This window comes from Apium graveolens, unplaced genomic scaffold (genome assembly GCF_009905375.1).
Source record: "Apium graveolens cultivar Ventura unplaced genomic scaffold, ASM990537v1 ctg733, whole genome shotgun sequence".
Classification (NCBI taxonomy): domain Eukaryota; kingdom Viridiplantae; phylum Streptophyta; class Magnoliopsida; order Apiales; family Apiaceae; genus Apium; species Apium graveolens.
In genome coordinates, this window is record NW_027420237.1 from 30826 (window position 1) to 47772 (window position 16947).

General features: G+C 33.3%; 1 protein-coding gene across 3 annotated transcripts; it reads right to left on the bottom strand.

Annotated features, from left to right (window-relative positions):
• Positions 1–559: 559 nt before the first annotated feature.
• On the bottom strand, positions 560–9804 carry LOC141704036 (shaggy-related protein kinase kappa). 3 transcript variants are annotated; one of them, XM_074507383.1, is made up of 14 exons: positions 9553–9804; positions 8401–8441; positions 7815–8051; positions 7506–7598; positions 7325–7384; positions 6912–7184; positions 5914–5988; positions 4569–4625; positions 4349–4489; positions 4194–4244; positions 3680–3775; positions 2791–2874; positions 2608–2710; positions 560–990 (listed from the first exon to the last, which is right to left on the bottom strand). In XM_074507383.1, exons 3-14 carry the CDS (start codon positions 7959–7961, stop codon positions 902–904), a joined length of 1269 nt encoding a protein of 422 aa, XP_074363484.1. In that variant the 5' UTR covers positions 7962–8051; positions 8401–8441; positions 9553–9804; the 3' UTR covers positions 560–901. The 3 variants fall into 3 exon arrangements, with proteins under 3 accessions (XP_074363484.1, XP_074363485.1, XP_074363486.1); XM_074507384.1 differs by lacking the exon at positions 9553–9804 and adding an exon at positions 9271–9385; XM_074507385.1 differs by lacking the exon at positions 8401–8441.
• Positions 9805–16947: the final 7143 nt, after the last annotated feature.

Sequence of the window (16947 nt, forward strand, 5' to 3'; positions counted from 1 at the left end):
ACTACCTCCCTCCCCGTCCCTGATGATAAATTCCCAGAAATCCCGATTCAAACGGGACAACCCCGATTCAAACGGGGCAACTATTAGTTCAGGGTGGGGGACCAACCATACCAAAATGGCTACCAAATAATTTCTTATTAGAATTTGGTATGGTTTACACAAGTTAAATAATAATAATTTTTTTTTAAAATATGACGAATAATCATAATCAATCTCATTAGATTATCAATCAACTTTAGATAATCATTATTTTATAGTACTTTAGTTAAATCATTTTAGATATCCCTCTTGCAACAAATTATAAAATTACATTAAGATAGCAATATAGATTTTCGAAAAGTGACAACATTTGTGAATTAATTGCAATACGGCAGTAACCCTACCCGTAAAATTTAGTAAAATACTTTCTAAAGACACATTTTGATTGATGAATATTACACATTCACCAGTTACAGTAACACATATATTTGGAGAAGTTTTGAGACAAATTTGGGAATATCTGTCTGACAACAAAAAATTGGAATATCCGTCATCTCAATTTTGGAGTAAATTATGTAGATTGGCCGAAGAATATGTACTGTGTTCATTTTCAAGCGTGGAGAAGTCACTTGCATATATAATTTCGTCCTTAAACTATGAAAAACGGTATTAAAGTAGGTGTATAAAATTCCTTAAGTGACTTGGATAAAAACATCAATGTCTTGAGGCTCTTCGATTCTAGTCGTCCGATCTTCAAAAATTGCAACCAGGCGTTACAAAATCTACTCATGCCTAGTAAACAAAGATGAAACATGACGGACAGACCCATATCACTGACAAGTGAACACAGCTCTAGTGCACGAAACTAAGTCAAACAGTATAGCTGCTTTTATGACGATACTAAGGCTGGTGTAGACTCACACTAGGCATGCAAAGCCATAAATGAGTTCTGCTTACGAGCATGGTCTGGAATAAGCCGTCGGAGGATCTCAGCAGGGATTCCCGCAAGCTCTGCCAATTAAAAATAATAATAAAAACAGTTTGCAAAGCCAAAATGTACGGGCAAAAGTAACATAAGTTTCGTCAAAACTGATTAACTTTCAGATATTGAAAGCATGGACAGAAATCCGTATCACCATTAGCAGTAAATATAGTGCAACAACATTGTTAAAGTATAGTATTTTATTTCCTTTTTCCTTGTTCAGAGCTATTGCTACTAAAATGTGACTTAATAGTAATGAGTAGTACCGGTGGACACAATATGGGGTGAGCCCTGCTAGTTCTTTTACATATTAGTACAATTTAGTATGTGACAATTTTAATAAATTAGTTCATACTTTAGCTGATATGTAAGGTTATATAATTTGAATATTTTCAAGTTCAAAGTTGTATCCATTAGATAGGTGTATATTTTGCTAAACTAAATGTGATTATTAAATGGATACCATAGTACAGCATTGAAAAATATTATAGGGATAATGCAAGGAATACAACAGGTCCAACAATTACAAATTACAATGACATTTCAAAGGAAAGGGAAATTTTGAGAGAAGAAAACAGGAGTGGAAAGAAAGAAGGAAAAGAAATTGAAGAAAGTTATTTAAGTCTGACCAGAAGGGTAAAAAGAGAACTGCAGCTGCAGCAAGGGAAAGGGTTATAAATATTAAAATAAAATGAGTTTGGTTTGTAAGGTAATGAAAAGTATTATTGAGATCTAAACTATAGGTAGGCGACCTCTTCTCGAATTGGGCTTCATTTTCTATTCAATCAAGGCTTATTTTATCGTTCCAGTATCAACTGTGAGTGTTTTGTATTTGTTGCAGATAAGACCTGGTGGTGACGGTCTATGTTCAAATATTCACAAGGACTAGGGGCATCTTTGAACATCCTTACTTCCCATTTTTTAACAATAAAAAGGAAAACAAATTCAGAAATAAAAAGTTATATAAGTAATATTATGTACCTCTTCTGTAAACATATACTTATTTAACTACTAATATTCCAGACTTCTTATAAAAGATTTATATCTAAAGAGTTGAGCAGTGATAGGTATTTGAACCTTTAAATAATCACTAAGAAAAACTTTATACTAAAAAATGATTAAACAACTTGATTCTTTCTTAACTGTATTTTTTTTGCCCTCATCAAACTACAATCTGGACCCCACCCCCATATTACCTTCCTCTCCTCTCTTTGCGGGCTGACGAGCGTTCGAATCTTTTCAAAAAAAAGATGTGTGTGTAAGTTTTATTTATCAAAAGAAAAAGATTTGTAGATACGTAGGTCAGATACCTAAGAAGCAATGAGTTGTCTCCGTTCTACATTGTAAAACTTCAGCGAAGTCATTCATCTCTTTAGCAAAAGAAAATGTTTTAAGGAACGCACGTAGCTTAATTAGCCCAAAACAAAGGACTTTCATATTTGAATCTAGTACTTCTTTGCATATTGTCTTTAAATTTCTAGCAACTACTATATATCTATAATTATAAACCTACATAGCCATTCAACCTAGTATAACAATATTTACTTTCAAGAAAACATGTTTGCAGATAATTTCATAGTACGTTACAACAGTGTAATAATCTGAAGTTTGAACAACTTATGTACTATGCAAGGAGTTAAACTCACCAGGTGCCTTAAAATTGAAGAGCGGAGGAAGAGGACGGCCGTTTGGTAGGCGGGTATTAGGGTCTCTCAGTTCATCAAAAAAAGGGTGGATACAAGCTTCCAACTAAAGCCAATGGGAATTACATTTAGACATTCTTTTTTCACAATACACAATATCTCATATATTTAGTTATGAAAACTCACTGCAGTGCATCGCAGATTAGGTGAATACTGAAAAAATCTGCAAACCAAATCCACTGCTTCTGGAGGTAAATGCTTCTGGAAAACCTATAAATCAATGTGTATTAGAATAAATTTACATTGAAACCCTATGATGTAACACTAAATCTACAGGCCCCATCTGTAACATTTATACAGAGCAACTTCTAGTTAAACTTTTACCCTTTTAACAAGTTGATAGCTTTATATTGTTAACTTTTAGACCCAGAAGACGGTAGATAAAACCCTCAATGCAAATAAAGGCAAGAACATAGAGTGTAACTTCATATCTTTAATCATTGTGGCTAACTGAATAATCTTTGTGATATTTAAGCTAGAAAGACTCTCTGATCTTCTCCTTCGGTCAAATATACACCATTTGGTCATCCATTATTATTTATTTTATTTTCTTAGACTTCAGAATCAAAATTGTCAACAGCTATATATCAACATGAAAATTGTTTCTTAGAAATGGTCAGCATATTTTGTTGATTCAACTTAGCAAAGTTGTTTCTGGTCCATATGAATTATATATCATGACAATTGTCATCAAGAGAATTTAGGTTCTGGGTATATTTCAGAACTTAAACAAGCAGATATCATTAGTGTCCCTACATTTTTATCTCTAATTCAGAATTCAGCTACAATTTAATCCTCATGACCCATCATACCACACTATGTAAATAAGAAGCAGTCACCACACATCAAAGAAATATGTCCCATATGGTGACCTGCTGTCAACATAAACGTGCATATACGAGGAAGGGGGACGGGGAGCAAAAAACTAATTGTTCACTACTTGAATTGAAGTATAATTTGGTCTTGTAACTCGACAACATTGATAACAAAATAAGGATAAGATAGAGGGCTGTACCTTGTGCCATGGATGAGGCTTTATCTGTGGAAATTTAAATTCTGTGTAGTTTGGGTTCATACATTTTATCTCCTCCCTGGTTGGTGTTCCTAAAACCTGTGAAATGTATTGCAATTTACAAAGTTCATGAAAGGAAGAAGTTTAGACAAGTTTCAATTTCCAATTAAAAGAAAAATGAATTATTGTTAAGCATTTATATTCTTAAAAAAAGTTCGTTTTTGTTCTTCAATAATGTGACAAAGTTCAACAACCCATAATTCAGTTAATATAATAAACAACTATCAAACTAAATAGCAAATACACACTAATGACAAAACTAAATTTAATTCTTTATTTTAGAGTTCAACACATTCAACTAGCAACAATGAGAAAAGAAGCTAGAACCTGTTACAAGAGTATTATGAAGTAGTTATATTAAAGTTGAATGCGCCAATACACAAGTGACAAACACACACATGCATATATATAGACGAGAGACGTCTATTAAGTGTGTCATAATATTCAGCTAAATTACCTTGATGATCTCAACTAACTGGTCCACTCCACTCTCTCCAGGAAACAAGGGCTGTGAGAACAAATTTAACTTAAAAACTTGGAATTTTGAATGAGATATATAGAATGCTGAGCAAAATGATGATTAATGCACATGCTTTAAGAAGATTAAACAACCTGCCCAAGAAGCAACTCAGCCATCACACAACCTGTGGACCATATATCTATTGCAGTGGTATATTCTGTGGCACCAAATATGAGTTCTGGTGCACGATAATATCTTGAACAGATGTAAGAAACATTAGGTTCTCCTTTTACCTGATGAATATATGCAACAGCGCAAATTTACACTAGAGATCAAGTAATACCACATACAAAGCACACTTGAAAAACGTACCAACACTTTTGCACTTCCAAAATCACATAATTTCAGCTGATGCGTGTGTGGATTCACCTGGACAGAATATTAGCAACTTTAGTCTTTTCACAGGAACTTGACAAAACCGTTATACTAAACAGTGCCAGAAGAGATTTTATTTCAACTAGTGTTTACAATAAAGCAAAACTATCATCATATAAAGTATAAGAAGAGCTTACAGTAACGGTATAGTTGTTTCATTTTCATCTTTAAAAAATCTCTACGGTACAAGACCTTCCATTAGATCAGTAACAGAAACTCTTTCCTATTAGATGATTCTTATATTTATAATGCTAATGTAATAGCACGCTCAAAACTTTGATCAACTATAAACTTACAAGCAGAGAAAAAGACACGCCAAATGCATGACAATTATGATTCAGAAGACAAGCAATACACACTAATTGATTTAAGATTCTTTCTATATTAATGTTCCTTCATTGCAGTCTGCATACCATGCTCAAAAACACAATTAATCCCAAAACCAGTTCTAGGAGACCAAAAATGAAATCCATGTCTCATTAGAGAAAATAAAAGATGCACTGTAACACTCTGTATAAGTAAAGATCAACATTAATGCTGTAACAAATCAAAAGGAGTGACCGTATGCAGAAGAAAACACACCAAAATAGGAAGGACACAAAATAAACATAAGGCGGTTCGCCTGTAATGTATCCACCCCACGTAGACTAATTACAATCCCCGATTATATGCTACTTTTCAAGTCTTTTCTTTACAACTGTTCTATAAATATTTTCCATTCTATATCTCTTCTAACATTCCTCATCCAACTCACTCAGGAGGTATTCTTCCCAATAATGAATCTAAGCCCACACCACATGATGAAATAGCCATCGCCCATAATAATACTTCAGTATCGTGTGTCAAATCACCTAGTACTTCTCTAATAGTACTATCTTATTACACTAAACAGATTAAAGTTAATGATCTAATTCAAATCAGACCATCAGTGCTACTGTAACACAAAATCAATAATACTTACAATAACAAATGAGTTGGAAGAAAAATGGTTTTATGTGCACATTTGTAGTATCTAAAGATATAATATACACATGAAATTACAGTAAGTTAATAATTTAGACATGGAGTCATGATGATCACTTGAGAAGTTTTATCTGGACAACTTATGATGAGAATACTGTTATCTACTTGAATAATGGTAAAATAATTTTTCCGTAATTGGGTGGAAACCGGAAGTTAGGAAATAGAGGAATAACCTCATAGTCTTTTGTTCTAATCCTATGCATAATTGGGATTACAATAGTATTAATAAAATAAAATAATGGAGTTCTTAACAACTCACAAGTAAGTTTTGAGGTTTGATGTCACGATGGCAGATACCAATGCAGTTATGAATATAAGCAAGGGCCCTGCATATCTGCATCAAATTTATATACAATGTTGAGATTAGTAAAATATGTTGAGGAATGGAGATCCAAGACATCATACATCACATGTAATCATGAAGGACATATATAGAAGAAAAGTTTTTTTAATAAATCCCAAGCATTGTAGCCCAGTGATACCCATACCCTTGGTTGGTAACAAGAGAGTTCAGGTCACAGTGGAGACAGTGCAAGTATTAAAATTTCTAGTGATTGACCTTAACCATACAAGGTATTTGATAAACCTCTTTCTCTGAAGGTAACCCGTCCATATTAAATAAGTAAATCAAGTAATTATAATTTCTTAATGACAAATAAGCTTTTTGTTATATCTACCAGATTATCGAACACCAGTTATTATTGTTATTACCAGATTATTCAACACCAGCAAAGGCAATTTGATATCAACTGATGTAGGGTATTATAAAGGGTAAGTAAAGGGAAAAAACCCATCCACAGGAATCGGCAAAGAACCAAAATTAAGGCACCAAAATTAGTGCAATCAACAATAATTCAACTCTCATAATTTATGAATATTAACATGATTTACATAAAGAAGCTCCCTGATTATACAAGAGAGCACAAACGTGGGGAAAACGTAGCTTTTAAACTAATGTCAAAAGGATCCAGATCCCGGCCATCTATATGAAGGCAAAGGTGATCCTTGGAGTAAAATTTCTATAATCCTTGGGGATCCAAAGAACTAAACAATACAAACAAATGCACTTGCAATGGACTAGGTGCACTTCCGAAGATAAGAAGGAACCATAACTCGAGTTACCTTTGAAATACACAATTTCCCAATGAGTATAAATTTGTTAACCATCAATAACTATAGCCTTCTTTTAAAATTCCTTTAACGATCACCACAACACTCGACAATGTAACATACCTGATAGGCGAAAATGTAACATACCTGATAGGTATACAGTTTGACATATATTAAGGGCATCCGCTGGTTCAACCTACTGTATTGCCTTGCCATACGATTAACAGTTTCAGGAACGAACTCGAGGACCAGATTAAGGTACACTTCTTCTTTGTCTGTTGTTGAGAAAAAAGAATGTTTAAGAGCGACAATATTTGGGTGGTCCAACATTTGCATAATTTGCAACTCCCTATTCTTGTAGCGCTTGTCTTGAAGAACCTTTTTGATAGCAAGGATCTCACCAGTCTCTCTGCACTTTGCCTGTAAAACAATTCAGAATATCACCAAAAACCATAGCCATACTAAAGAATCGGAAGAGTTCTGTTCTTCATCTCTTCACAGAAAATGCTATAAAACAAAAGTAAAAAACTGATCCATTAGTATCTGATAAAAAAAATTACTTGGCAAACTACACCAAAGGAGCCCGTTCCAACTACATGCTCCGCTATGTAACTGATAGCCTATCAAATACATGCAATTTCTCAAATAATGTGATACATATGATAAAGTAATTTATATCCAAAAGTAAAAATATGGAAGCTGTGAAATTCACAACCATCACATTTCATTTATTTTTGCAACCTGCCTAGATTGACCATTTCGACCACCAATAGTAGTTCTTATCACATGTCCTGCTTCAGCTCCCACACCATTGACTAACTCTGGTTCACTGTCCTGCAATGTGCGTAGAATCCATAAACAACATGCAGAAATCTATGAAAGGTATTTCTTAAGCTACAATAGCATATATCACAGTAGAGAAATAGACTTGACGTGCTGTGACAAATTACCATAAGTAGGATTCACCATTTTTAGCAAGATTCCTTGGGAATTTTGCAATCTAATTACGAATCATTGTGATCAAAATAATAACATCCACAAATAACTTACTCTCTCGTCATCATGGTCCACCTTGTCTTTGTCCCTTAATCTCATCTCAAGCATTTCCCTCCCCAGCCAGTCAACTGAACTAGATGACTCATTAAAGCCATTAACAGTTCTCGAACTGCCTACTTTCCTATGTCCTATGCTTGCCATGACTGATAGGTATCACAGATGCTAATATGTCTTACTGTCCATATGCAAATGGGAAATTCAAGAGTCCGCACCTTCAAAGCACCTGTCTTCCTAATCAATCGTAAAGAAAGTGCAAAGCACTTTAGCAGTAATAAAACAAAATTCTAAAGCATTTGGTTGCACAATGACTATCTTCTATTGAGCCATTTATTAGCAGATAATTATTATGTAGAGGAATGCAGGTAAAAAAAGTCCTGACTTATTTCTCCTCCCTTGCCCCACGGAACTATATTTTGTGGTGTGTGCAACAGTGTTTAGAATTTAAAACAAGGATTAAGAAATTCTCACTTAATGACAAGTGACACAATTAACGTTAAGTATATAGCAGGTCTGTTAGTAAATGAAGGAATTTGTGAAAAGCATTAAGAGGGTGTTGAAATTGAAAGCATAGAAAACTGACCGGTAAAGTTGCAGAAAGTATTAGTTTAAACTCCATGAACTCTGCAACCAGATGGAATAACAAACTAAATTATAAATGCTAACTGCTAAGTAGTGAAGGTCTATGACATTAAAAATAGAACAACAGATGCCAGAGTCCAAACCCATTTAGTTCAGGCAGATAAATAGTATAGATAACGTTGGTTCAAGTCAATGTCTTAAGAATGTTAACTGAGTGAAGAAACACGACCAAACTTAATTAAGCTGTGATGCATCTTTCAACCATAACTGCAATTATCGAAGGATATTTTGAGATTTAGAACACATTAAAGAGATGCCAGTTTCTAGAATTGCTCTATAAGTTGACAGAATATTTAATACTAATAAAAAAAGGTCATTTTTCTGCTTTAGAACCTTACATTTTGAAATACAACTTCATCTTGCGTGATATTTTTACTAATCAGCATAAAGTCCCCCAATTACAGCAAAATTACTCGAACTATTTATGATTACGAATTGCCCTGATGGTCCACTTTTCTAAAACCCATAAGCCTTAAGTTTAGTTATTAAACTAGTACATATAGTAGTATTAGGTTAGAAAATTCTACACATGACATCATAACATACTAATCCGTAATATTAGAACTTCACCTATTTCAATTAAGCTGTTCCGAGAGGTAATACTGTGAATTATACAATCATAAAATACTCACAAGTCCAAATTCCATGTAAAACCTCAGTTAACACTTAACAGTGATTATATGAAACGCAAAAAGAAACAAATCGTGACAGTTTAACACTGAACTTGAAAAAAGAAATAGTAGTAACAAATAATCAATGGGATCTAACAAATAATTAGTTGTGTTGAGCGAAGAAATCATCAAAATCAAACCTTCGCTAAGAATTTTACAGCTGATTAGACGTTACAGGCCTTGTTAGTCATGTATACACTCAAAAGACTGACATTAGAATTCAAACAGAATTCTACCACATACTGTGTGTCAGAGGCGGGGGGCGAGAGAGATAGAGAGAGACTGTGTGTCTAAGGGAGGAAGAGAGGGGGGAGAGAGAGGGAGGGAGGGAGAGAGAGAGAGAGACTGTGTCTGAGGGAGGGCGGGAGAGAGATAGAGAGAGATAGAAATAGAAAAGGGGAGAGAGAGAGAGAGACGACTACCTGGAAAAACAGAAGAAATGTTGTATCTCTAATCACCGCCAAACCTCCGAGTACTAAAATCAACAATCTGCTGCAACCGAATGATTTAATTATTATGTGTGTCACGAGATGATAAGATGTAGAAATGAGGACCGAGAAATGTAAGAAACGAGAGAGAGAGAGCGAGAGAGAGAGAGGGAGAGGGGAGTGGGAGTGTTGTTTTGATTACTCTGGCGGGTGGGGGGGCTTTTTCTCTTTCTGCACCTTTTCCCTTTATTCTCCCCTCTACCTTACTTTTCTCTTTTTCAAAGGATTCACTTAAATTTTCTTGGTTTATAAATGCAGGTCAAAAAATAGTAAATTCAGTTTGATATACTATTATTACTAGTTTCCGTGCTACGCACACGAGTATCTCAAAAATTATTTAATAAAATAAATAAATAAATTTATAATTTAAGTTGAATAATATGATTATGAAAGATTAAATTATCTATATAATAAATATATTGCATCTACATATTATGATAAATTTATTTAAGAACTACTTTTATTACGTATGTTATTTTTATGTTATATATTTTATGAGATTATTTCTATAAATAAATCTAATTAAATTTAAACTTTACTTCAAATTTGTATTAAAAACTTACCATAAGTAACATAATTCATATTTAAAATTGTATTGCAAAGTTTTTATAATTAAAATGGGTCATAATAAGTACATGGATCTTTTATAAACTTAATATAAATACCAAACCTAAAAATGGATAGTTCATTGAGTCAAATTAAAGTTAAAAATTATATCCAAACCAAAATATGGATACCAAACCTTAGGAAAGGGTTATTCAACAATATAAATAACCTTTAATCTATCCGGAATTTGGTTTAACATTCTATGTTTCTCCAAAAACATACTAATTATGCTTGACATTGAAATTTACATTTAATAAATAATATGTTTTAATTGTTGTATTATTTATACGGGTTTAAATCTCGTGTGATATATAGGTTACCGTTAATATTTAAAAATTTTATTTATCCCGTTCTATTATACTTTTAAAATATTTAGATATATATAATAATTATAAATTTATAATTATAACAGACATGTACTCGTAATTTAGTATAATAATTAGATTATGTGTAGTAGTTTAATAATTTATTAATTTAGCCGATATATAACATTATTTGTTTATTTTTTATTAATAGGATTAGTTGTGGTTGTAGTTTGGTAGAATAAATAGATTATATCTATGTTTAATAATTTAATAATTTAGTAGTTGAGTAGATATATAACATTATTTATTTATTTGTTTAATAACTAAAATTAGGGGACAGTATTTAAAACAAATTATACCATATTTTGATTATTATTATTATAGTATAGTATAAATTTAAATCTAAAGTTAGTTGTGACATTTGACTCTTGTGCACTTAAATTGATCAAAATTTGAATCAAGTTAATTAATATTTTATAGTAAAGCAAAATTAAAAAAAAATTATATCATTGGAAAGTGTATTTAATTTACTTACATATATAATTTTTAGTTTTTTAAATAATATAAGAATAATATTTAATTTTTGATCAACTTAACCGGTAAAAAAAGAAACGTGACAACTAAAACCATACAGATCTAATATTTGGAAACTTATATTTAACTTTTAAGGATATATATTGAGATTCATTTAGTTATGCCTAATTATAATATTTTTTCTCTAAAAAATATAATTTTTTGAATATATTATTTGTATTTCAGAATAGGAAATTATTTTACTTTGAGTAAACATATGATAATAAATATATATATATATATCATATTTGTAATATTCACATAATTATATAAAAAATAAGGGTTTTTGTAGTCTTGAACTAATTATCATTTATAAAAATATTACGATAAATATAATATATTTTCAGAAAAGTAAAGTAATTATTTATTTTAAAAAAATATGTTCTAAAAGACATGCTTGCACTTTAACAAGACTAAGACATTTTGTCAACCCTAAGTAAGTTGTATTGTTATCTTAATCTGTATTTTGTACTTGTAACATTTAAAGTTTGTAAAAATGTCAAAGGAGCGAACTGGAGCCTTCTTCTATAAACAGTGTCAAACCTAAGAATTCTATCTGTAATAAGATCAAGAAGATCATGCCTCTGAAGAATTATGAAGAAGCTTGGAGTTGAATAAATCTGTTTTAGAAAAAATACTCTAAATCAAGATCTCTACAAGTCACAGATTTAATGTTATGGAGAAGTCATTCGAGAACTCCAGAATAGCTTATCGAGAAGTCAGGAAAGCTACTAGAGAACTTAGAGATATTGACAAGCTAAATTGAAGACATGAAGATTGGAGATATCGACAAGTCGTTTCTTCACTAGAGAACTCAGAGTTATCGACGAGTCTACATTCATTAGAGAACTCTGAGTTATCGATAAGTCTAAGTCTACTAGAGAACTCTGAGATATCGATAAGTCAAAATTCACTAGAGAACTCAGAGACATCGACAAGTTAAATTTTGACTAGAGAACTCTGAGATATCGACAAGTTAAATCTGACTAGAGAACTTTGAGATATCGACAAGTCAAGAAGCTACTAGAGAACTAAGAGTTATTGATAAGTCAAAGTGAAGATGTGAAGACTAGAGATCTCGGCAAGCCAACATTCTCTTACAGAGAACTGAAGACCTCTACAAGCCAAACTAAATATAGAGTACTAGAGATCTCGATAAGCCAATATACTTATCGAGATGTCAAGTGTTCTATAGACCTAAACTGGAGATCTCGAGGTAAAATCTCAAAGTAAAAAGTTGTAGATCAGTTCAATATCCAAGATAAACAATCAACAAACAATCCAACAACTGGATTGACAAGTCTACAAAAAGCAGCTTGAGGAATGTGCAAGATCAATGGTGAAGATTAATTGACAAAGGAAGATCAAAGTGAACACGGGATGCTAAAGATATGCTAAGCCAGAAATGGAAGATCTACTTTTGTATAAATAGAAATGACAAGTGACAGTTTAGAAAAACTAATAGCATGTCTTATTACACACTGTGTAAATCAGCAGTTAACTGAGTTATAAAGTTAACACTGGTCCTTAGTCAGTTGTAACAATTAAGATAGAAATCTTGTAACACTCTCAAGGAGAAGCTAAGCTCTTTAACATGAAAGAGTCTAGAAATTTTGTAGCAAAATATTCTTAATTTTAATACAAAATAAGTGAGTTTTGAAAAGATCTGTGTTCCTTATTCTTGCATGTTTAAATTCCTGCAGTAACACATTTCTACAAGATTAAATTTACTTTGTTCAACCAAGCCAAAAACATTCAAGAAAAGCCTAAAAACAGTCAAACACATTCACCCCCCCTTGTGTGTTATTCATTTCCTAACAAGTGGTATCATAGAAAAATCTAAAATTAAACAAATACAAGATCTTGGAAGAATGAATACACAGAAAATCAGTAGCATCAAAATTCCTACCTTTGACAAAGCTAACTACACTCTTTGGAAAAAGAAAATGATGTTGTTTATCAGGATGACCAATCCACTCTACATTCAGATCCTCAAGAATGGACCCTTCATTCCTATGGTTAGAGTTGAGCAATCTACAGATGGAGACATGGTCATCCCAGCTTATTTTGCTCCAAAAGATCCTTCTGAGTATTTTGACCCTGAAAAGGAGAAACTCTCCCTGGACAGTAGCTTGCAATTAATATTGATTGAGTCACTTGACAATGTGATGTACAACAACATTGTCAACTGTGACACTGCCAAGAAAATATGAGAAAAGATTGAGATACTATGTGAAGGAACTGAAGAAGTGTTATTCCCTAACAATACAACAAAAATTACAGAAGGGGGGTTGAATGTAACTTTGGCTTCTTTTTGAGATTTTTAAAACTGTTCTAACTCAATAACATATAAGTGTTTGATTTGCAGAGTGTGGAATGAAAGAATTATATAAATCAAAATACAAGTAATAAAAACACAAGTCTTTAAAACTTTCTGGTGGATTTGAATGTATCCACCAGAGATATATATATCGAGAGAACCCTGTGAAGCTTGAATAGCTCACAGCTGCTTTTATAAGTGAACAAATAAACTACAGAGAAATTCTTAACATTTACATCTATTTTTATTTCTCTTCTAAAATGTGTTTGCTTAGTTATTTGTTCTACTAGCTACACTTGGTTTATATATCACCAAGTTTACATGATAATAAGACAGGATAATAAAACCAAATATATCAAGTCTAAATCCATGCTGCTTCACTACTATATTCCAGTATCTTTGAATATCTTCATAATAGCATGGAAATGGTAATGCTTCTTTGTTCTCAAAACCCTGCTAAACAGGCTGCCACATTTCTTTTGCAAACACCCAACGCATGTGATTGTGTTGTCACTGTCAACAGATATTTGAATTGATCATCCGTCGGGTACATTCTTGACATCCGTCGGGTAGCTTTGTTGCTCATCCATCGGGTAGCTTTGTTGATCATCCGTCGGGTAGCTATTTGACACTTGACTTCATTTCACTTATGCAGAATTACAAGACATCTTATATTTACAATTAATCAACCTATTATGCATATCTACTAGTAGTCAACATGACTCATATGCTACTACAGAATCTACACAAAGTTATTTGCAGAAATGTGCTGCTATACTTATTATTACATAAGCTACTAACTCGATGGATATAAAATCATCATCCGTCGGGACTATATTGAATCATCCGTCGGGACTGTATTTGATCATCCGTCGAGTGCTACAAAATTCACTAAGTTAAATCTACTAATGTGTTTTGTTTAGCTTATCATCAAGTACACAACATATTCCTAACAATCTCCCCCAATTTATGTCTACTGGAATTGTAGTCATAAATTAAGAGAAACTTGATGATGACAAAACATCCTAAAAATATAGATTCAAAAATAGTAGATAAAACTAATAAGTGCTACAATTTACTAAAAATTGAACAATGCGAAGTATACAAAGAAATTGCTCACAATAATTATTAAGGTGCTCCTCTAGTCTGAGCAGATAGATCTATTTCCTTGATTGTCTGGATTTCTTTCCAAGCCTTCTGTTATTTTCTTCAATTTGATTCTGGAGTTGTCTGTGAAATTCAAGTTCATCAGCTTCCGAGAGATTTAGCATTTCCTGCATTTCCAAAAGAGTCTCATTGCTAGAGATACTCAATTGGTCCTCCAATCTGAAGAATCTTCTAACTCCTTTTTCATCCTTGAATTCCATCAGCTAATAGGGCCTCAGATGCACTCTCTTTCCTGTAAAGGGAATAGATAGAGTTTTTGGAAGTGCATCTTTGGCTCTAGTATCCTCAGCTCCTCAATCTCCTTTAGAACTAGTCTTCTTGCAGTCACATTGTAATCAAAATTCTTTTTGAATGAAGAGTAGACCTTTATTAGCACATATTGGCTTTCTAGAAGAATCATGTGAAGTGGCCATATGATCTCTCTTCCTCCCTTGTATTTGAATACCAGCCTTTCAGGGAGATGTATATGAGCATCAATTCCTCTAACTTCTTCCAATTCATCTAAGTAAAGGTTTATGTCAGAAAACTCCTTGATATCACAGATGTATAACATGTATCTCTTGTTGACTGTAGGTTTGGCTTTGATTGGTGTCTTGGATCTGAGAGTCACAGGCTTCAAATTCTTGATTGCTCTAGTCTTTGTCATCTTTGGCTTGTTGAAGATTGGAAAGTTTAGTTCAGGAATTGGTAAACTATCACAGTCTACTGGCTCATCCTTAGGAATTATGGGCTCACCATGAATATTCCTTGTTGGATCCAACACTTTGAATTCTTCAAATACCACAGAGGGTTTTGATGTTTGAGTTGTAGTTGTAGGCTTCTTGGGAATAGAGTCTTCCTTTTCCTCATCACTGAAGTCCAATTTTCTCTTGATTCTTTGCTTGTACCTTGGTTTCTTTATCTATTGAGGTTCATCTTGCACTTTCTGATTTTGAGGTTCAGCAATCACAGATGGTTGTGCAGAGATCTCAGTTGTAGTCTTCACAACTTGAGGTTTGGCTAAGATAGCAGCTTGCTCCTTCTTTTGTTTGAGCTTCTTAGCATCTAAGGCAGCTTGCTTCTTTTCTTGCCTTATTCTCTCTTTTGCTTCCCTTTTGGCTTCTACAAACTGAGGGTGTCCAGCCATCACACATATCTCTTTACCATTTCTGTAGATCTTTGAAATTCTCTTTTTAAGTGCTGAATCTGTTGGATCCTTGTAAAATGCAATTGACCTAACTAACAGCTTCTTCTCATCTGGCCTAGGTGTCTCATACAAAGAATTCATAGGATTTTTGTCTGAAAACTTTGGATAGTTTCTTTTAGGCTTCATGATGAAATTTCCTTTTGGAGATTTGATGCATGAAGTTTGACATTTTTCCAGATAGTTCATACTTATGTCATTCACAGAGATTTTCATTACTTGAGAGTGATGACTGAAGACTTTATCTGGTTTCTGAGTTGGCCCAAACTTTTGTTGTATATTTGCATCTATCTTTCTCCATTTTTCTTCTAGTTCCTTCTCTATAGCTGTAACATCAAGCATCTTAGGATTTGACTTTGACTCAAGCTTTTCAGCTGCTATTTGGATTAGATCAATGCTATCCAACACCGATGGCTTTGGGAAAGCAATTGTTGGCACAATCACTTTGTTGACTTGTATGTTTAGCTATAGCTCCCCCTTACTTGAGCCTTTCTCCCCCTCCCCCTTACTTGAGCTTTTCTCCCCTTTTTTGTTATCATCAATAGTTGTTGTAGCAGTTGAGTTTGCTGAGCTTGATATAGATGTATAGCTGTTAAAGAAGCTTCCATTGCAGTCATTCTGGTATTCAAGGAATCTATCTTTGTGGCAAGATCAGAATTCTTCCTGAGTTGTCTCTTAATATCATGCATTGTAGCTTCTGGAAGTTTAGAATCCAACCTTTCAAAAATGTCCTTTTTCATTTGATCAATTTCACCTTTGATAGAAGTGACATCCTGAGTGTGTTGAAAACCTTGGATTTATTGTAATTGAAGAGAAGCAATGTGTGCTTATAGGAGCTTCTTGGTGCTGGCATTTGTTATGGATTGAAGAGCAGAGTGTGTCTGACTTATAAGTTGAATGAGGGTGGTCTTGAAATAGTATTCATCACATTGCTTTGAAAATGCCCAAGATGGCATACCAGATCTGGAACTAGGGCCTACTTCTCCCCTATGTCCAGTGACCCCTCTTCACTTGCATCACCAAAGAAATCAGCAGATTCCCCAGTCCCATAGTCAACATCATCATCAGCTTTAGGTGGCATAGCTGTGATAGCATCCTTAGCTCTTTGCATTGACTGGGTGGTGTGCACCAAGTTCAGTATTCTTTCTGCATGTTCATTGTCCTGTCCAGCCAAA

What these genes read in the sequence shown, in the direction of transcription:
- LOC141704036 (XM_074507385.1), bottom strand. Translation starts at nt 7,961, where the DNA reads ATGGCAAGCATAGGACATAGGAAAGTAGGCAGTTCGAGAACTGTTAAT. An exon ending in CCTTTGGTGTAGTTTGCCAA is followed by an intron (nt 7,185 to 7,324) that starts GTAATTTTTTTT and finishes ATTGTTTTACAG; the next exon opens with GCAAAGTGCAGAGAGACTGG. An exon ending in TCAAACCTCAAAACTTACTT is followed by an intron (nt 4,626 to 5,913) that starts GTGAGTTGTTAA and finishes TATTCTGTCCAG; the next exon opens with GTGAATCCACACACGCATCA.